The sequence below is a fragment of the Lithobates pipiens genome, unplaced genomic scaffold (assembly GCF_037356315.1).
Source record: "Lithobates pipiens isolate NorthernLeopardFrog02 unplaced genomic scaffold, aLitPip1_a1.2 Scaffold_10, whole genome shotgun sequence".
NCBI classification, from domain to species: domain Eukaryota; kingdom Metazoa; phylum Chordata; class Amphibia; order Anura; family Ranidae; genus Lithobates; species Lithobates pipiens.
In genome coordinates, this window is record NW_027507686.1 from 31,805,721 (window position 1) to 31,827,479 (window position 21,759).

General features: G+C 47.6%; 1 protein-coding gene across 3 annotated transcripts in view; it reads right to left on the minus strand.

Annotated features, from left to right (window-relative positions):
- The window catches only part of CDH16 (cadherin 16), a 124,742-nt gene extending 107,129 nt beyond the window's left edge, over positions 1-17,613 (minus strand). For 2 of the 3 annotated variants that reach the window (XM_077453384.1, XM_077453382.1), the window contains exons 1-2: positions 17,521-17,613; positions 13,238-13,294 (exon numbers count right to left, since the gene is read on the minus strand). In XM_077453384.1, the coding sequence (XP_077309510.1) occupies positions 13,238-13,294; positions 17,521-17,592 (129 nt within the window). In that variant the 5' untranslated portion in view covers positions 17,593-17,613. Of the gene's footprint in view, positions 1-13,237; positions 13,295-14,786; positions 14,833-17,520 lie in introns of those variants that run through there. The other variant, XM_077453383.1, reaches the window with a different exon arrangement.
- Positions 17,614-21,759: the final 4,146 nt, after the last annotated feature.

Here is a 21,759-nt window from a genome sequence, read left to right on the forward strand (position 1 = left end):
GTGTATTGCCCCCTTTAACATCAATGACAGCTTGAAGTCTTTTGTGGTATTTGTTGATGAGGCTCTTTATCTTCTCAGATGGTAAAGCTGCCCATTCCTCTTGGCAAAAAGCCCCCAGTTCCTGTAAATTCTTGGGCTGTTGCAGGAACTGCAAGTTTGAGATCTCCCCAGAGTGACTCAATGATATTGAGGTCAGGAGACTGAGATGGCCACTCCAGAACCTTCACTTTATTCTGCTGTAGCCAATGACAGATCAACTTAGCCTTGTGCTTTGGATCATTGTCATGTTGGAATGTTCAAGTATGTCCCATACGTAGCTTCCTGGCTGATGATGGAAATGTTCCTCCAGTATTTTTTGATAACATACTGCATTCATCTTGCCAAAAAATTTGACCGAATTTCCTGTGCCTTTGTAGCTCACACATCCCCAAAACATCAGTGATCCACCTCCGTGTTTCACAGTATGAATGATGTAACTTTCATCATAGGCCTTGTTGACACCTCTCCAGCTCAATTTTGATCTCATCACTCCAAATGACTTTGTGCCAGAAGTAGGGATGAACTCAGTGTTCGACTCGAACATCGGCCGTTCGTCTGTTTGGAGAATTCAGAACTTTGTGGACCGTTCGCACCATATTTGTGTGGCAACGGCCCATTATGCACTAGGCCATCGCAGTGCATTGCTGGCTCATGATTCGCCAAGCATGCGCTGTGACCCCACATGCTTGGCCAATCACAGCGCCGACAGCACAGTATACACCTGTATCTACCCTTTATTGCTGTTTTTCTATAATTAAGTCATCTGCAGGAGTTAGTGGGTGTTGTGTGCCTCCAGCACAGTATACACCTGTATCTACCCTTTATTGCTGGTGTTCTATAATAAAGGCATCTGCAGGAGTTAGTGGGTGTTGTGTGCCTCCAGCACAGCACAGTATACACCTGTATCTACCCTTTATTGCTGGCGTTCTCTAATACAGGCATCTGCAGGAGTTAGTGGGTGTTGTGTGCCTCCAACACAGCACAGTATACACCTGTATCTACCCTTTATTGCTGGAGTTCTCTAATACAAGCATCTGCAGGAGTTAGTGGGAGTTGTGTGCCTCCAGCACAGCACAGTATACACCTGTATTTACCCTTTATTGCTGGCGTTCTCTAATACAGGCATCTGCAGGAGTTAGTGGGTGTTGTGTGCCTCCAGCACAGTATACACCTGTATCTACCCTTTATTGCTGGTGTTCTATAATAAAGGCATCTGCAGGCATTAGTGGGTGTTGTGTGCCTCCAACACAGCATACACCTGAAGATACCCCTTATTGCTGGTGTTGTCTGTTGCATATCTTGCATATTAGCCTTTAAAATTAGCACTTTTGATTTCGAACGTTCGAGTCCCATAGACTTTAATAGGATCTAAAGTTTGTACAAATTTTAGGTAAGTTCGAAGGTTCTGGTGCAAACCGAACCGGGGGGTGGTCGGCTCATCCCTAGCCAGAAGATTTGAGGCTTGTCTCTGTGCTGTTTGGCTTATTATAAGCAGGATACTTTGTGGCATTTGCGTAGTAATGGCTTTTTTCTGGCGACACGACCATGCAGCCCACCTTTCTTCAAGTGCCTCCTTATTGTACATCTTGAAACAGCCACACCACATATTTTCAGAGAGTCCGGTATTTCACCTGAAGTTATTTGTGGGTTTTTATTTGCATCCCAAACAAGTTTCTTGCCATTTGTGGCTGAAATCTTAGTTGGTCTACCTGACCGTGGTTTGGTTTCAACAGAACCCCTCATTTTCCACTTCTTGATTAGAGCTTGAACACTGCTGATTGGCATTCTCAATTCCTTGGACGTATTTTTATATCCCTTTCTTTTTTTATGCAGTTCAACTACCTTTTCCCACAGATCCTTTGACAATTCTTTTGCTTTCCCCATGATTCAGAATCCAGAAACATCAGTGCAGCACTGGATGGAAGATGCAAGGGTCTGTCAGGAGTCCAGAAACTCATTGACCTTTTATACACACACACTAATTACAAGCAGAGAGATCACAGGGGAGGATGGTTACCTTTAATAGCCTTTCAGCAGTGTTAAAACTCTAATCAAGAAGTGGAAAATGAAGGGTTGTGTTGAAACCAAACCACGGTCAGGTAGACCAACTAAACTTTCAGCCACAACTGCCAGGAAAATTGTTCGGGATGCAAAGAAAAACCCACAAAACTTCAAGTGAAATACAGGACTCTCTGAAAACATGTAGTGTGGCTTTCAAGATGTACAATAAGGAGACACTTGAAGAAAGATGGGCTGCACGGTCAAGTCACAAGAAGAAAGCCATTACTACACAAATTCCACAAAGTATCCCGCTTACAATATGCCAAACAGCACAGAGACAAGCCTCAAACCTTCTGGTACACATTTGGAGTGATGAGACCAAAATTGAGCTTTTTGCCCACAACCATAAACAGTACATTTGGAGAGGAGCAGGGGCGGACTGACAACTCATGGGGCCCCCGGGCAATAGGAGATTATGGGGCCCCCAGGCAATCACAGATTATGGGGCCACACAGTATACACACAGACAGTATACAATCACACAGTACACGCAGACATGTTTCTATTGGCTGAGAAGGTACTGGAGAGGTGGGGCAGCTATAATCTCAGGATTTTTAGACCAAAAGGATGTCGGTAAGGGACAATTGAAAGACAGATGTAAAAAAAACACAAATTTTTTACATACTGTCCCTGGTTTTACTGAGGCTGGCAACCCTGATGGGGCCCCCTAGTGGTATGGGGCCCTCGGGCAGTGCCCCAGTACCCAATTGACAGTCTGCCCCTGGAGAGGAGTCAACAAGGCCTATGATGAAAGGTACACCATTCCTGCTGTGAAACACGGAGGTGGATCGCTGATGTTTTGGGGATGTGTGAGCTACAAAGGCACAGGAAATTTGGTCAAAATTGATGTCAAGATGAATGCAGTATGTTATCAAAATATACTGGAGGAACATTTCCATTCATCAGCCAGCAAGCTGCGCATGGGACGTACTTGGACATTCCAACATGATAATGATCCAAAACAAGGCCAAGTCGACCTGTCATTGGCTACAGCAGAATAAAGTGAAGTTCTGGAGTGGTTATCTCATCTCCTGACCTCAATATCATTCAGCCAATCTGGGGAGATCTCAAACATGCAGTTCATGGAAGACAGCCCAAGAATTTACAGGAACTGGAGGCTTTTTGTCAAGAGGAATGGGCAGCTTTACCATCTGAGAAGATAAAGAGCCTCATCCACAAATACCACAAAAGACTTCAAGACTTCTGTCATTGATGTTAAAGGGGGCCAGGGGTGTAGCGTGGGTTGTCAGCACCCGGGGCAGGGCAAGTAATTTGCGCCCCCAAACAATACAAGAGTACTACTGCTGACCAACCAGATTCCTTTTCTGACCATTACACACTACACTGACCACTATACTATACTGTCCACTACACTGAGAACTACACTGACCACTGTACTCTCCGCTATACTATACTGACCCCTACACTGAGAACTACACTGACCACTGTACTCTCCGCTATACTATACTGACCCCTACACTGAGAACTACACTGACCACTGTACTCTCCGCTATACTATACTGACCCCTACACTGAGAACTATACTAACCACTATACTGAGAACTATACTGTACACTACACTGACCACTATACTATCCACTACACTACACTGACCCCTATACTATCCACTACACTGACCACTATACTCTCTACTCTCTCTGTTCTCTCTCTTCTCTGTCTTTCTCTCTCTCTCTATTTTCTCTCCCTTCTCTCGGTTCTCTCTCTGGTATATCTCTCTATTCTCTGTCTCTCTCTCTCTATTCTCTGTTTCTATTCTCTCTCTTCTCATGGTTCTCTCTCTCTATTCTTTGTCTCTCTATTCTCTCTCTTCTCTGGTTCTCTATTCTCTGTCTCTCTCGCTCTCTCTATTCTCTCTGTTCTCTCTCTTGCTCTCTATTCTCTGTCTCTCTCTCTTCTCTCTCTCTCTATTCTCTCTCTTCTCTCGGTTCTCTCTCTCTCTTCTCTCTCTCTCTCTCTCTCTCTCTCTATTCTCTCTCTCTTCTCTCTCTCTATCCTCTGGTCTCTCTCTCTATTCTCTGTCTCTATTCTCTCTCTTCTCTTGGTTCTCTCTCCCTATTCTCTGTCTCTCTATTCTCTGTCTCTCTATTCTCTCTCTTCTCTCGGTTCTCTCTCTCTCTTCTTTCTCTGTCTCTCTCTCTATTCTCTCTGTTCTCTCTCTCTCGCTCTCTATTCTCTGTCTCTATTCTCTCTCTTTTCTCGGTTCTCTCTCTTGACCCGTGTAGCCTAAAGGTTCCCTTGTAACCCCAACTTACATTATTCCCCCCACCCTTTTACCTTTCCGTTACCTTTAACCCATTAACATATGAGACCACACCTTTCTTTGGAGTAAAATGGCCACAACAGCCTTTATTAACAACTTATCCATACTCCAGCAAAATATATATATATATATATATATAAATAATCAATAAATATATATATACAACATTAACACAACATTAACACAACAACCATAACCTGCCCATCCTGGTGATCTCTGACGGTGACCCAATAATTCCACAAAACACCAAAAATCACTGCGTTACCCATTTAACTTTACCAGGCCTCCACCTGTATCCGGTCGGAGACAATCTCCCGCAGTGACACAACCCAGTATTCCATCCACCGTTCTGGAATACACCGGAGGGGCCGATACTATTGATGAGCCCCCCACCCCATCAGATCACCTCTGATTTACCGTCAACCGTCAAAGACCACCAAGAACACCGCCACAGCCCAAAAGGGGGACCCCCTCACCCTTGAGGGCAACCCCACACCCGCAAGGCCTTCCTGATCCCCTCCTGCAAACCGAGGGACCAAAGGTCAATGCCCACATCGGAAAGGTGAACTCCGTCTTTACGTAAACAGAGGCCAACATCAACCTCCAACTCCCGATGCCGGACTACAATCCCCCCATTTTTTGCCACAAACCGCCCAATCACCTTATTGCCCCGAATGCGGGTCTTCTCAATGCTCCCCGCCGACCGGGCCCACCGCCACACTGTTCTGGCCACAATATCGGACCATACCAGAATAGTAGCCGGAAACTGCGCCTGCAGGCGCGTAAAGTCCGCCTTTATGTCCGCCATCAAGTCCCGGACTTTGCGAAGCCCCAAATCATTGCCTCCGGCATGGAGTACCAACACATCGGGGGGTCTGTCCCTCCCCGCAAACCTCACCACCTCCTGCATCACTCGTTCCCACAACATCCCCGGAAAACCCAGCCACTTCACACAAGCCTCCCTCCTGGAAATACCCAGTTGCCGTCCATCCGGTCGTGCGTCACCTCTCCGGGCCCCCCAACAAACATAAGAATGCCCCAAAATCCAGACGAGGCGCTGTGAACCTCCACCTGGAACAAAACGAAACAAAACAACGATCATGACACACGAAACAAAAGTTCACACCCCAGTAACAAACACCCCCCCGCGGCCCCAACTGAACCCCAGGAAGCAAGAAAAATTCAATCCACTGCCAATTGCGGCCGTACATAAGACCGGAACCTCCGTGACTCCCACCTCCCAATCCTGCGAACCGCAGCCTCATCCAACCCGAACCTGGCGGCCTCAGTAGCCGCCCCGATGCGGAAGGAGTGTGACGCATATGCCTTGCCCTCCAAACCCACTTCCGACAAGCACCGCCGGAAAACCGCCACAAATTGAAACCGGGACAGGAACGAACCGTCCGCATGACACAAGAGGGGGGCCATCCCCCCCTGGCCGAACCAACAGGAACTCCCGGACGGCCGCCACAGGGCAGACGCCAGAACCCGGCAGGGCAAACAGCGACACCACCGCCCCCTTCCCCAGCTGGTCCGTCTTGGACCTGCGCAACCGCAGCGTAACCCGATCCCCGGCCGCCCGCACATCCTGCACCAACAACCCCCCGGCCGCCCTCCGGGAAGGACTGACCAGCTCCCCAATCCTGAACGCCCCGTAAAACGCCAAGGAGAATGCTGCAGTAAATAGCAACACCTCATACCGTGTATCACAGACAGACTGCAACCGCTCACACATAGCCACCAAATTGGCAAACGTGACCGGCCGCCTCGCGTCCTTAGTCCTATGCTGTTTCCGATAACCTTTCAACGCCTGCCGTACCCAAAAATCTTTTGTACCATCCACCCCCCCGCTCAGCTTGAAAAAGAAGGCCAAACCCGCCAGTTTTCGGTCAAGGACCGAAACCGACGCCCCCGATTCCATATGCCGAACCACCAAGTACAACACCAGCAATCGCCGATCGGCTCCCCGATCACACGCCCCAACCTCCTGCACCAAGTCAACCCACTCGGACCAAACCTTAGAATAAGCCGCCCAGGTGGAAGCACTCACGGACCGCCGGATCCATCCTGCGGCGTGTCCAAAGGTAGCTCCCACATCCAGGCCGGGCAAGGAACGCCCGTCTTCTCCGCTCCCGGCGCCAAAGTCCGGAACTTGTCCCACTGAAAACGAGACAATGAATCCGCCAGTGAGTTCTCCACCCCCGGAATGTGCACAGCATAAACAAAGATGTTCAACTGCAAACACCTGAAAACCAACTGACGCAACAGCCGAACAACCGGAGGCGAGGAAGCCGACATCCGATTAACGACCTGCACCACCCCCATGTTGTCACAGTTGATGCGCAACTTCAGGTCCTTACAGTCCTCCCCCCACAGCTCCAACGCCAGTACCACGGGGAAGAGCTCCAGCAACACCAAGTTCCCCAGAAACCCAGCCTCGCTCCAAGAGCGCGGCCAGGGCTCCGCACTCCACCGCCCCCGAAAGTATGCCCCATAACCCGAGGATCCGGCAGCATCCGTCACCAGATCCACATCAAAGTTACTCACGGGGCCGGCCATCCACATGGCCCTGCCATTGTATGTGGACAAAAAGGAATGCCACACCCGCAGGTCGTCCCTGTGCTCCCGTCGCAAACGAATAAAATGAGTTGGGACCGTCACCCCCACTGTAGCCGCCGACAGCCGCCGGCAAAACACCCTCCCCATGGGAATGATCCTGCAAGCGAAGTTCAACTTACCCAACAACGACTGCAACGTCCGCAACTGCACTTTGTGCCGTCCTTGAATTGCGTTGATCTCACTCTGCAGATCCTCCAGCTTATCCTGCAGCAACCTACACTCCATGGCCACCGAGTCTATCACTATCCCCAAAAAACTTAAGACCGAGGTCGGGCCTTCCGTTTTCGCCGCAGCCAGGGGGACGCCGAACCTGCCCGCGATGTGCTGCAACGTGGAAAGGAGAATCGCACACACAGCGGAGGCAGGGGGCCCAATGCACAAGAAGTCATCCAGATAATGGATGACCGAATCAAGCCCAGACACATCCCGCACCACCCATTCCAAAAAGGTACTAAATGCCTCAAAAAACGCGCACGAAATGGAGCAGCCCATCGGCAGGCACTTGTCCACGTAGAACAAGTCCCGCCAGCGGCACCCCAACAACCGAAAGCTGTCCGGATGCACTGGCAGCAGGCGGAACGCCGACTCCACGTCAGCCTTCGCCATAAGCGCTCCCTGCCCATACCGGCGCACCCATCGAACCGCCGCGTCAAAAGACGTGTAAGAAACGGTACACGCTTCCGGGTCAATGAAATCATTGACCGAACCCCCTTTTGGAAAGGACAAATGGTGGATCAGCCGGAACTTAGAAGCCTCCTTCTTGGGAACAACTCCCAATGGGGAAACCACCAAGTCCCCCCAGGGCTTAACCACAAAGGGGCCCCCCATACGGCCCAACGCCACCTCCTTCCCCAGCTTCTCGTCCACCACCCCCGGGTGTTCTAAAGCAGACTTCAAATTCCCCGCCTCCGGCGGAACCCCCGCCAAAGAACAAGGAATCCTGAACCCATCCCGAAAACCCAATGCCAACAAACTCGCCGCCGCCCTATCCGGATACTTACTTAGAAAAGGAAGCATCCTTTCCACCTTCACCGGCGTCATCCCTCTTGTGCGCAGCGTCTCCAGGCCTCTTACCTCGCTTGAAACACTTGGACAACACGTGGGCTCCTCCACACCCGGAGCACTCGTGCTTGAACTTGCACCCACCCCCAAACTTGCAGGCCCCCTCATTGTACTGCCAGCAAACCCCCCATTTCTTCCCGGCCGGCAGCCCTGAGGACGACGCACTCCCGGCCCCCCCCTGAAGAAACTGAGGCGGGGCCCGCGCCGAAGACATAAGCCTCATCCATAGGCTGATGTCCTTATGATCCCAGCGCAATTCCGCCCGGACTGCCTTCCGCTGGCGGAACTGCTCGTCATACCGCAGCCACGCAACGCCTCCATACACCCTATGCGCCTCCCCAATGGCATCCATGTAGCAGAAGAGGGCCGAGCATTGCTCGGGCTGAGTCTCGCCGATAACGCTCGCCAAGATGGCGAACGCCTGGAGCCAATTCGGAAAAGTCAGCGGAATCAGCCGATACCGCCGCTTCTCCTCATCATCCTTCTTAGTACTATCCGGCTTAACCCTATCCAGGTTAAACTTCTCCAAGGGAAGCAGCGAGAAGATTTCAACATACTCACCTTTTCCTATCATGGTGCGAACCTCCGGTTTTAAGTGCGCCCCAAGCGGCCCCTCAAAGCACACATAAACCTCGCACCGGGCTGCATCCGCGATCCTGACCACGTCGGTCCGCACGACCGCCTCCTTGGCAACCGCCTCCCCCGCCGGCTGAGCGGGCGAGCCCACACTCACCGGAACCACGACCGTGGCCAGAGAGGACGCCCCCCCTTCCGCCTGCCGATCGCCCCTCTCGGGGGCCCCCATCCCCGGCGCCGACCACGGTGCCGCCGGCCCCGCTGAGGGCCGCCCCTCATCAAATTTAGCCACCAACCCCCGCAGACCCTCCAACAGATCGCGCACCCGAGCCGCGGCCCCGTCACCGGCAGGGGCAGTCCCCGCCGACGACTCGACCGCAGCCACCGACCCCTCCCCCGCGGCAGAAACCACCGGTACCCCAGTGCCTACCCGCACCACCCCAAGCAAATCCTGCAAAGCATGAGACACAGACAACGGAAAAGGAGACTTACCAGGCTGACCAGGGGGACGCCCCACAGCCGGTCTGCTGCTCTCCCACGCAGGCGCAGTCTGTTCCTCCTCCTCAGAAAGTTCGCCCTCGGACCGATCCGAACGATCCTCAGCCAGCGGTGCACGAAGCCCCCCGAGCGACGGGACTCCCGAGGCCGCCTCCTCTGCCTCCGACAAGGCCCGCCTCCGGCAGACCGAACTCCGCGACTCAGACCGGCGGGACAAACCAGACCTGAGGGCAGCACGGGACGGTCCCGCCACCGCTGCTGCCGCCGACCGACCATCCGGTAAGCTCCGCCCCCGCGCCGGGCGGGCGGAACTCGCAGGTTTGCTGGTGATCCTCAGGGAGCCATGGCCTCCCTCCTCCAGTCCACTGGATGACCCCCCCGCGGTGCTGGGGCCCGCCAAGTCCACCCCCCGACCCCCAGTCTCAACCCCCCCCCCGTGGGGATGCGGCGCCATGACGGCCCGTGGCCCCGCCCCCCGCGATGGGCTGGCGGCGTCCCGACCGCCCAGAGCCCACCGCATCACAGAAAACCCGCTTTGCAGGGGGAACAGCTCCATCCTCACCAGGGCTCCGTACCTCACGAGGTGGCCGAGAGGCAGGCCCGGGCGAATAACGCGCCGGAGGCCGAGACCTCCGCGCGCGGTGTGTTCGCTCACCCTGCCGCCGAACGGTCCCCGACTCCGCCGCCAACGATGCCACCTGGTCCCGCAGCCACTCCGGACCCATCACCGCCGCTGCCCGCTTCAATCCCGCCACGATTTCGGCCACATCCGCCATTGTGAGAGGAGCAGTGGTAAAAGCTGCCTCCTCTCTCAGATTCTCTCCACGGACTGGATTCTGACTCCGCCCACCCCCTTTATAAGGCTCCTCCCCTTCCTCCACAAAGATATCTTGTTATCCGGCCACATGACTTCCTCTCTTCCCTGTTCACATTATTAACCCTCTGAGTCCCTTAGTCACACTGTCATGCCCGGCCCTCCATTATCACTTGCAGTGTCATTCCGTGCCTTTCTATATTCTCTGTCTCTCTATTCTCTCTCTCTTATCTCGGTTCTCTCTCTCTCTCTCTCTCTCTCTCTCTCTACTCTTGGTTCTCTCTCTTCTCTTTCTCTCTCTCTCGGTTCTCTCTCCATTCTCTCTCTCTCTCCATTCTCTCTCTCTCTCTTCACTCAGTTCTCTCTCTCTTGGTTCTCTCTCTCTATTCTCTGTCTCTATTCTTCTCTCTCTCTCTCTCTCTCTCTCTCTATTCTCTGTCTCTCTATTTTCTCTCTCTACTCTGTCTCTCTCTCTATTCTCTGTCTCTATTCTTCTCTCTCTCTCTCTCTCTCTCTCTCTCTATTCTGCCTCTCTATTTTCTCTCTCTACTCTGTCTCTCTCTCTATTCGCTCTCTCTCTCTCTATTCTCTGTCTCTATTCTTCACTCTCTCTGTCTCTGTCTCTCTATTCTCTCTCTCCTCTTGGTTCTCTCTCTCTATTCTCTCTGTCTCTCTCTCTCGTCCTGCATCGGTCAGGATATGATAGCAGAGGAGACAGGCGATATAAGGAGCATGGAGGAGAAGACAACTCACATTTTTGCTTCTCTCCAGTGTCTGGCGCAGCGCACTGTGATAGGGCGGGCCGGGGGTCATGTGCAGAGGCGGGACTTCAGAAGCAATCACAGACAGGCCAGCCCTACGCCGCACATGACCCCCATACGCCCAATCACAGGGCGCTGGACACTTAACATGGCGGCCGGTGTCCTATCAGATAGTGTCTCCCATCACATAGTGTCCGCCCTGTACTGCGCTTGTGCAGCACGGGGGACAAGGAGAAGGCGAACATCTCCGAAGATAAATGGCGCTTGCGCACTGTGTCCAGGTTCAAGCCCCACCATCCAAGTGGACATAGAGTTAGAATATAAAAGAGCCGAACGAAGCAAGGCCGTGCCCGCGAGGGGCCCTGTTACTATGAGCAACCCTATGTCCACTTGGATGGTGGGGCTTCAACCTGGACTCAGTGCACAGGCGCCGTTCTTCTTCGGCTTCTCCTTGTCCCCCGTACTGCGCAAGCGCTGCACCTGCGTAGTACGGCCAGACACGATAGATGGACCCTTTGTGTCAGAACACCTTAGCCCTGGGACACAGGCATTGAAATTAGGAGGAGCAGCAGTGAGTGACACATACTGGCGCAGTGGCGCTCCCCTAAATGTCCTGCCCGGGGCCACGGCACCCCCTGCACCCCCACGCTACGCCACTGAAGGGGGCAACACACAGTATTAACCCCCCTGACGGTATTCCCGAGTCTGGCTCGGGGTGGAATTTTCATACCAAAAGCGGTATCCCCGAGCCAGACTCGGGACTGCATCGCTGGATCCAGGAGGAGGTTTACTTACCTTCTCCCTCGGATCCAGCGTTGTCTCCCCACTGTACGAGCGAGCCGTGTCTCGCTCGATGCATCACATCGCCGATCTCCGTGCCCTGCGAGCGTTGCGACGCACGGGGACGGAGATCGGCGCCAAATTCAAAAAGTGAAACAAACAGTAAACATACAGTATAATGTAATCTTAGGCCGCGTACACACGGGCGGACTATCCGTCCAACTAAGTCCGTCAGACAATCTGACAGACAGTCCGTCCTACTTTTGAATGAACGGACTTGACCACACACGACGAACAGACAGTCCGCTGAAAGCTTGCGCGATGACGTGTACGGCACGTACGATGGGACTAGAAATTCGACGTCCAATACACTGCAATGCAACCTTCGGCCGTGTAAATCCTTTCTGAGCATGCGCCATACTTAGTCCGTCGAACTAGCCTACTCACGAGCGGACTGTCCACTGAAACCAAGTTTGGACGGACAATATTACGGAAATTCCGAAAGACTTAGTCCGCCAGACTGTCCGCTGAAAAAGTCCGCTGAAGCCCACACACGAGCGGATTGTCCGCTGAAACACGTTTCAGCGGACTAAGTTGGACGGACAATCCTCTCGTGTGTACGCGGCCTTACAGATTACATTGCTGTATGTAAATATTTCACATCCCCTTTGTCCCTAGTGGTCTGCCCAGTGTCCTGCATGCAGTTTTATGTAATAAAAACTGTTCTTTATGCCTGGAAACTGGAGATTGTCCATAGCAACCAAAACTGTCCCTTTACATCAAAATGGTTTTAGACCAGCTAGAAAACAGCGATAATAAATTGTAATCACTCGCAGAATTGAGCGATAGTGATTTGTGGGGAGATCTGTCATCAAATACTGAAAAGTAATGACAGTGACAATTCTGCAACTGAGCAAATTTCTGTGTTTTTGATTTGATTACATTATTGAATAATTTTTATTATTGTTATATTATTATTTGGTACAATTATTTATAATTATTTATTATATTATAATTTATGATTTCATTTTTCAAACTTTATCATACCCGGGATGTCTGCTAGACTCTGGTTTGGACAGATTTAAGTGAGTTATTCCTAAGAATTGCAGGACTACAATATAAAACGCCAAATTTTCATGCAAAATAATTGTACCGCTTTTAGCACCTAAAATCCGAAATAATCGTACCGCCAGGAAGGTTAAGAATTGGGGTATGTAAACTTTTGATCAGGGTCATTTGGGTCGTTTCTGGTGCCATTATGATTTAAAAAGAGTAAACACAGTTGATTGATAATAAATGGCTTCAGCTAAACACTAACCATGAGTGAAAGAAAAGTTTTTGTGTTATCATTCATATTCTCTGAAAAATGGCCTCAAAATCATAAATTCTGCCAGGGTATGTAAACTTATGAGCACAACTGTATACTGCAGTGTTGTTCAGAGAACACTGAGCCAGTCACATCAGTCTCTGCACCAGAGGAGCTTACACTCTAATGTCTTGCCATGGTCACACACTATTATTACTATACAATGATATAGCTCTGACAAATACCATAGAACAGTACAGAGAGCACTGAGCCATTCACTTCTAATAACCCCCCCCCGGTCACACACTATTATTAGTTAATATACATTTATTTGGCTCTGACATATACCGCAGTTATTATAAGCTGACCTCCTGGAATGTCAATTATTTTTAGTTTTTTTAAATATTCTAGCACACATGGTTGAGAATATTGTACATTACCTGAACTAAGACACAGAAGAACACAGCCAGGTACAAACATGACATCCTGCAAACACGCTGAAAATAAAAAACAGGCTCACTATCACAACAATATATGTCACATACTGAAAATTAAGTTGTGGTGGCCAAACTGCTCCATACTTTTTTTTAAACAGTAAATTAAAATGCAGTTTGCTCAACATTCTTCATCTGATAAATAGAATTGTGTCATTTCCTTGGATACACGAAAAGAGGTTGAGTTACTAAAGACAAATAGACTGTGCACTCCAGAATTGAGTAAATGAGGGGAAGCTCTGCTGACTTCCATCATCCAATCATGTCCAAGCAAAAATGCTGTTTTTTTTCCCCCTTGCATGTGGTTGGGTATTCTTTACAAAGAGAAGCTTCACCTCATTAACTAAGCTCTGGATCAACTGCACTTGTAAAGTGCACACCAAAAGTACAAAGTTAAAATGATGGAGTTCAGGTGTCTCCAGTGAGGGGTACTTGTAATACTCCATCATAAAAAGACATTGTAGACAATTATACTCTTCCAACCTTGTGGTAACAGTTTGGGGAAGTCCATTTTCTGTTCCAGCATGACTGTGTCCTTGTGTACAAAACGCGCTCCATAAAGACATGGTGTGACCAGTTTGGTGTGGAGGATCTCAAATGTCTTGTACAGAGCCCTGACCTCAACCCTACCGATCACCTTTGGGATGGAACGCTGATTGTGAACCAGATCTTCCCATTGACCACCAATGTAACAAACATTCTTACCACTGACCACCAAAGTAAGGACATTCTTCCCACTGGGCCCCAAAGTAAAGGGCATTCTTCTCACTGATCACCAATGTAAGGGATATTCTTCCCACTGACCACCAATGTAAGGGAGATTCTTCCCACTGACCACCAATTTAAGGGACATTCTTCCCACCGAGCCTCAAAATAAGAGACAATCTTCCCAATGACCACCAATGTAAGGAACATTCTTCCCACTGATCACCAACGTAATGGAGATTCTTCCCACTGATCACCAATGTTAAGGAGATTCTTCCCACCGACCACCAATTTAAGGGACATTTTTCCCACTGAGCCCCAATATAAGGGACAATCGTCCCATTGACCACCAATGTAAGGGACATTCTTCCCACTGATCACCAATGTAAGAGACATTCTTTCCACTGAGCCCCAATGTAAGAGACATTCTTCTAACTGGCCACCAATGTAAGGGGCATTCTTCCAAGAAACCAATATAAGGAGCATTCTGATTAATTGGTTTCGTAGGGGTTTCCTGAGACCCAAACAACATATTAGGGGTTCCTATGGGGTAAAAATGTTGAGAAAGGCTGCTATAGATTAAAGAACCAGCATGAAAAAAAAGGAAAGAGGACATTTCTTGGATAGTGGGGTCGTCTGAAAAAACAAGTTTGTAGGTTCCTCATGAGATCTGCTGTGTATGTCCATACAGATCCACCACTGAGCCAAACTTTGCTAATTCAGTTCTGATAAAACTAAATATAAAAACCCATTTATCACCAATATTAAAGAAAAAACAACAAGCACTTACTTGATCTGATCCGTGAAGGACAAAAAGCCAAATTAAGTGGCTTGATATAATAAAATAACCTGGTGGTTAATAATTGACTTTGTAATTAAAATGCTCCAATTGCTTGCAGCTCTGCTTGTGCTGAAGGTTGCAATGTTCACCGCTCAGAGCTGCCTACAGAAAGTTGAACTTGATGGATCAGATGTATTCCTGACCGATGTCTGGGTGCTTTGTTTTTTTTAACCACAAATTACTCTGCTTATAAACATTATTTTGTTCATACAGTAGGACACTGTGTGATTTTTTGGGATTGTAGAGTAAAGAGTAGGGGTTAGGCTGGGAGTAAGGCTTAGATGTACAGTATGGTAGTTAGGTTGAGGATTAGGGCTTTGTTTAGCAGCTTAGAGCTTCTATGAGGTTTTAATAAATACAGTTGGTTTTTGTATACTTTAAATGTTAGGTTATGGAGGCTAAGACTAGGGTTGGCTAATATTGTTGAAGGTTAGGGTCAGGGGCGGACTGACCATTGGGCCACTCGGGCACTGCCCGAGGGCCCCGTGCCACTAGGGGGCCACATCAGGGTTGCCAGCCTCAGTATAAACAGGGAAAGCATGTAAAAATCTGTGTTTTTTTTTACATCTGTCTCTGAAATGTCCCTTACCGACATCCCTTTGGTCTAAAAATCCTTAGATTATAGCTACCCCACCTCTCCAGTACCTTTTCAGCCAATAGAAACATGTCTGTGTGTACTGTGTGATTGTATACTGTGTGTGTGTGTGTTTGTGCATACTGTGTGGCCCCATAATGTCTGATTGCCTGAGGGCCCCATAATCTCCTATTGCCCGGGGGTCCCATGAGTTGTCAGTCCGCCCCTGGTTAGGGTCATTGTTAGGGGTTAGCAGTTAAGTTAAAGAGGAAGTAAACCCTGATGAGTTTACTTCCTCTTTCATTCCCTGCAAAGGCAAAGCATAATGGACTACTATGCATCGCATAGTAGTCCATTATGTGTCACTTACCTGACACAGGAGCCAGCGAAGTCGCCACTGTCCCCTGTAGTCCGCCGCATCCATCTTGTTGGTGGCGTCTCGCAGTTCCGCCGCTGTCATTCAGCGAAGCCGCGATGACGTCACTCCCGCGCATGCGCACGGGAGTCGACACGCGCGGCAGCTCCATTCTTGGAATTGCCGCACTCAGTGCGCCTGCACGCCGCTGTCTACGGCGCATGCGCCGTATACAGCGGTGCCCGTTTTCGGGCAAATATCTCCTAAACCATATAGGTTTAGGAGATATTTCTTGGACCTACAGGTAAGCCTTAATCTAGGCTTACCTGTAGGACAAAGTGGTTTGTAAGGGTTTACAACCACTTTAAGGGTTAGGATCCTGGTTAAGGGTTAGGCACAGGGTTGAGGGATAGGGTTCATTATAAATGGTTATGGTTAGTGATAAAATTGAGGGTTAGAGTCATGGATCAAGGTTGGGGTTGGTTATTAGGTTCATACGTGGGCTTAGGGGTTAGGGTTAGTAAGTAGGTTGAGGGTTGGGATCATTGTTAGGGTTTAAAGTTAGTTATTTTAACTAGCTTGAGGGCCCTTAATAAGTGGTTAGGGTTAGTTATTAGATTGAGGGTTAGAGTCTGAATTAGAGGTTGGAGTTGGTTATTAGGTTCTTGGTTAGGCTCTTAGTTGGGGATTTTGGCTAGTGATTAGGTTGAGGGCTAGGGTCATAGTTAGGGGTTAGGGTTGATTGATGATTAGTTTGAGGATTATGGTTAGGGGTTAGGGTTGATGATTAGGTTGAGGCTTAGAGTTATGGTTAGGATTTAGGGCCTGTTCATACCAGAAAACAATAATCTTTTCTGTTCACACCATACATGTTCAGTGGTGTGCAGTAAAAAGCAACAGACATGATGTGAACAAGCCAGAAGTGATTAGGTTGAGGGTTAGGATCATGGTTATGGGCTAGGTTTGGTTATTAGCTTGGGAAATAAAGTTATAATTAAGTGTTAGGTTTTAGAAGTTAGGTTCAGGGTTAGAGTCATGGTTAGGGGCAAGGTTGGTTAATAAGGTTTAGAGTTAGATTCATGCTTTGGGGTTAGAATTTAGTGATTAGGTTATGGGTCACGGTTACTGGGTCATGGTTACTGGGTAGGGTTGGTTATGCGATTCCAGCTCAGAGTCATAATTAGGGGTTAGGATTTAGTGATTAGGTTTAGTGCTAGGGTCATGGTTATGGGGTAAGGTTGGTTATTAGGTTCAGAGTTGGGCTCATGATTGGGGTTAGGCTTTAGTTATTAAGTAGAGGGTTAGAGTCATGGTTATCCTTAGTAGTGAAACATTGTTATTAGATAGAGGGCTAGAGTCATGGTTAAGCTTAGTAATTAGATAGAGAGGGCTAGAGTTATGGCTATACTTAGTGATTAGGTGGTTAGGTAGAGAGCTAGGGTCATGGTTAGAATTGATAAACTGATTAAGGTTTAGAATCATGGTTAGAGTTAAGGATAGTAATTAGGGGATTACTAAGATCCCAGATCAATGTAAACTGAGAGGACTCTGTGACTTTAGCACAATTATAGTCAATACAGAAAGCATTAGTCAATTACAGATTGCTTTCATTTAGTATTGGAATTGTACGTTCTATTAGGTCCCTGACTCATGCCCTCCTTGCCATAGCCACCCTTCCAGGCCCTGATTGCTTCTGCCTCTGTACAGACTATGCATTGCATTCTCATTGCTGGAATATTGTACTGTGTACTCACAGTTTCCGCTGTGCACCTAGAACTGAGTGCCTTGTGTAACTGATTGACTAACCAGTTGAATGTGGGTGACATGGAAAGCTTCTATTGATTTGTGGGAGGCTTGTTTGAGCTTTCTTTTTTTTTCAAAATCCAGATCTGCCCAGCTCCATGCTGAGGAGGAGAGGTGACCAGAGGAGGAGATTATGTGACCACAGGAGGCGTTAGGGTGACCACAGAATGAGGAGGGGTGACCATGGAAGGATGAGGCGTGACCATGGGTAAAGGAGGGGTGGCCATAGGCAGAGGATGGGTAACATTGGGAGGAGGAGAAGTGACTAATGGAAGAGGAATGAAGGGTGGTTACAAAAGAATGATGGAGAATGGGGGAAGAAGAGGTAACCATCGGAGTAGGGAAGGTGACCACGAGATGAGAAGCAGAGATCATGGGATGAAGGGGGTGGCCACAGGGAGTTGAGAGGTGGCCATGGGAAGAGGAGGAGTGACCACAGGAGAAGCGTTGCTCCCAGGAGGGTGAAGGCTAACCACGAGGGGAGGAATGACCACTGGAAGCTTCTAATCTTTGCATGTTTGGGTGAAAAACTAAAGCTTGTAGACATCATACACCGTCTGGTGTTGCAGCAGGGCTACAGATTTGGTAATGATGTGTGCTTATTTAAATACAGGCATACCCCACTTTTAAGTACACAATGGGGTTTATTTACTAAAGCTGGAAAGTGCAAAATCTGGCTCACTTCTGCATAGAAACCAATGAGCTTCTAACCCCAGCTTGTTCAATTAAGCTTTGGTAATAAAACCTGGAAGCTCATTGGTTTCTATGCAGAAGTGAGTCCGATTTTGCACTTTCCAGCTTTAGTAAATAAACCCCATTGTGTACTTAAAAGTGGGGTATACCTGTATAGAACTTAGGGGGTTATTTACGAAAGGTAAATCCACTTTGCACTGCAAGTGCACTTGGAGGTGCAGTCGCTCTAAATCTAAGGGGTAGATCTGAAATGAGGGGAAGCTCTGCTGATTATCATCCAATCATGTGCAAGCTAAAATGCTATTTTTTATTTTCATTGCATATCCCCCTCGGATCTACAGTGACGTTACTTCCAAGTGCACTTTTAGTACAAAATGGATTTGCCTTTAGTAAATAAACCCCTTAGTGTTCTTTAAATTCTAGCCTGGTTTCTTTTTAATGGATGAATTAAGGAATGCAGAACGTTAATCTGTAACTCTGGAAATAATTGATGAGGAAAGCGTGCTGATAACAGCACAAAATCTCTTTTAGCATCACACAATACGGCTCTATTTATGAAGGTGACTTTGGCTTAAGTGGGCTACTCATGTCACCCCCCAAGAAAGTTCAGGAGGAAGAGCAAACATGCAATGAACAAGATGAGATCCAAGAAGATGCTTCTAGAATAGGATGTAGGAATAAAAAGGACGTGTCTTGCAGCCAAGTAGAATGGGGAACCAGGTCAGTCTGGACTTTAACAAAATTCAATAAAAATGATAGTGGTCCAAACTGATATGGCAAAGCTTTTTTAACAGTCAGTATCCATCATTGTTCATACCTGTTTATTTCTGCCTGTTTCTAAAGCTGCTTTGGGCAAAATATCAATGTTCACTGTGTTTAATGAAATGAAAATAGTCGCTGTTTTTGCCAATTTACAAAAATGTTGAAAGTTTTTTTTTTTTATGTTTTTCCCTGGCCCTGTGAGCAGCACCACCACCTCTTCTGCCATATGATCACTTTCCTATTTATAACATTGGCAATGGGCCCCATTTTTATCAGCCAAGTAGGAACTCCGTGTGTGCTGCAAACTAAATGTTTAAAAGACCCTGACACCATGGCAAGAGCAGAAAGTGCCATTTTATGGGGCTCAGCAGGGAATCACAATTTTTTTAAATGTACAATACTGAGTTTTGATAAACCCCAAACTGTGTGTAGTGAATGAAAAAAACAGTGCTACCCTATCACCCTCTTTTTCCCCAAAATTCAAGTCAATAACAAGAAGGTCAGGTCAAATCTTGTCCGTGTAAATCATCCATAGAAGGTGCCATATTTGACAAAGCACAGTCTAGCTAGGAGAAATGCAGAGATATCAAAAACCTCTACTAGCTAGGACAGCCTTTCTCAACCTTTTCAACACAGAGGAACCCTTGAAATACTTCTCCGGTCTCGGGGAACCCCTGCTAAATTTTAGAAATCTACAACTCATGATACACTAGTGTGATGGTCAGTGGGAAGAATGGTCCTTACACTTGTGGTCATTGGGAAGAATAACCTCCTTACAGATAGCTAAAAAGATCAATGGTGTCAGTGGGAACTTATCTGAGAGGCAGAAATTGGCCAGTGCTGAAGGAACCCCTAGCAACCTCTGGAGGAACCCTAGGGTTCCACGGAACCCTGGTTGAGAATCACTGAGCTAGGTTCTTTAAAGGATCTTTTGATGAGGCCCTATTGTAAATGGTCCAGAGCGCAATTTAAGGAATACATAGCCTGGGATAGGAACCTATATTAACCCCCCTGGTGGTATTCCTGAGTCAGGCTTGGGGTGGAAGTTTTGTACCAAAAGCGGTAACCCCGAGCCAGACTCGGGACCGCATCGCTGAATGCAGGAGGAGATTACTTACCTTCTCCCTTGGATCCAGCTATGTCCCACCGCTGTACGAGCGGCTCGTCCTCCGCCGGATCTATCCCGGAGCCGATCTCCATTCCCTGCGAGCGTTGCGACGCACGGGGACGGAGATCGGCGCCAAATTCAAAAAGTGAAACATACACATTACATACAGTATAATGTAATCTTACAGATTACATTGCTGTATGTAATTATTTCACATCCCCTTTGTCCCTAGTGGTCTGCCCAGTGTCCTGCATGCAGTTTTATATTATAAAAACTGTTCTTTCTGCCTGGAAACTGGAGATTGTCCATAGCAACCAAAACTGTCACTTTACATTAAAAAATATTTTAGACCAGCTAGAAAACAGCGATAATAAATTGGAATCACTCGCAGAATTGAGTGATAGCGATTTGTGGGGAGATCCGTCATCAAATATTGAAGAGTAATGACAGCGACAATTCTGGAACTGAGCAAATTTCAGTGTTTTTGATTTGATTACATTATTGAATAATTTCTATTATTGTTATATTATTATTTGGTATAATTATTTATAGTTATTTATTATATTATAATTTATGATTTCATTTTTCAAACTTTATAATACCCGGGATGTCTGCTAGACTCTGGTTTGGACAGATTTAAGTGAGTTATTCCTAAGAATTACAGGACTACAATATAAAACGCCAAATTTTCATGCAAAATAATTGTACCGCTTTTAGCACCTAAAATTCAAAATTATCGTACCGCCAGGGAGGTTAACTTGTTGCTGAACTCTCATACTTCTCAAACTCTCAACTTTTACTGTAATGGAGTTATCTTCCTAAAATATGATTACAGTAATATAGAAGAAACTGAAGTTGGACACCAAGCATGACTATAATCATAACTCCCAAATGTCACCGATTTCGGGGGACTGTCCCTTAATTAGAACAAAGTCCCTCTTTCCTCCTCATTTGTCCCTCATTGTGGTCTGATCTATATAGTTGTATATAAAATACACTATTTATCATTCAAAAGGTGTTTTTTTACTGCTAAACTTTTCATTCAATTTCTAAATTGTTGCATTTGTACATTTCAAAAGCCAGTATAAAGGAATAGTGTGGTAAAACGAAAGCACTTGTGAGTTTAACGAATAATTTTTTTGTAGAATTCTACTTTAAGCGGCGTGGCAGAGGGTGTGTCCTATGCCTATATCCTTTTGTTAATGGGTCCCTCACTCCCATCTCAAAAAGTTGAGAGGTATGCTATTATACAGGGTCTAGAAGACTAATTAGAGGGTCCATAAGATACAGTATCTCACAAAAGTGAGTACACCCTTCACATTTTTGTAAATATTTTATTATATCTTTTCATGTGACAACACTGAAGAAATGACACTTTGCTACAATGTAAAGTAGTGAGTGTACAGCTTGTATAACAGTGTACATTTGCTGTCCCCTCAAAATAATTCAACACACAGCCAATGTCTAAACCACTGGCAACAAAAGTGAGTACACCCCTAAGTGAAAATGTCCAAATTGGGCCCAATTAGCCATTTTTCCTCCCCAGTGTCATGTGACTTGTTAGTGTTACAATGTCTCAGGTGTGAATGGGGGGCAGGTGTGTTAAATTTGGTGTTATTGCTCTCAC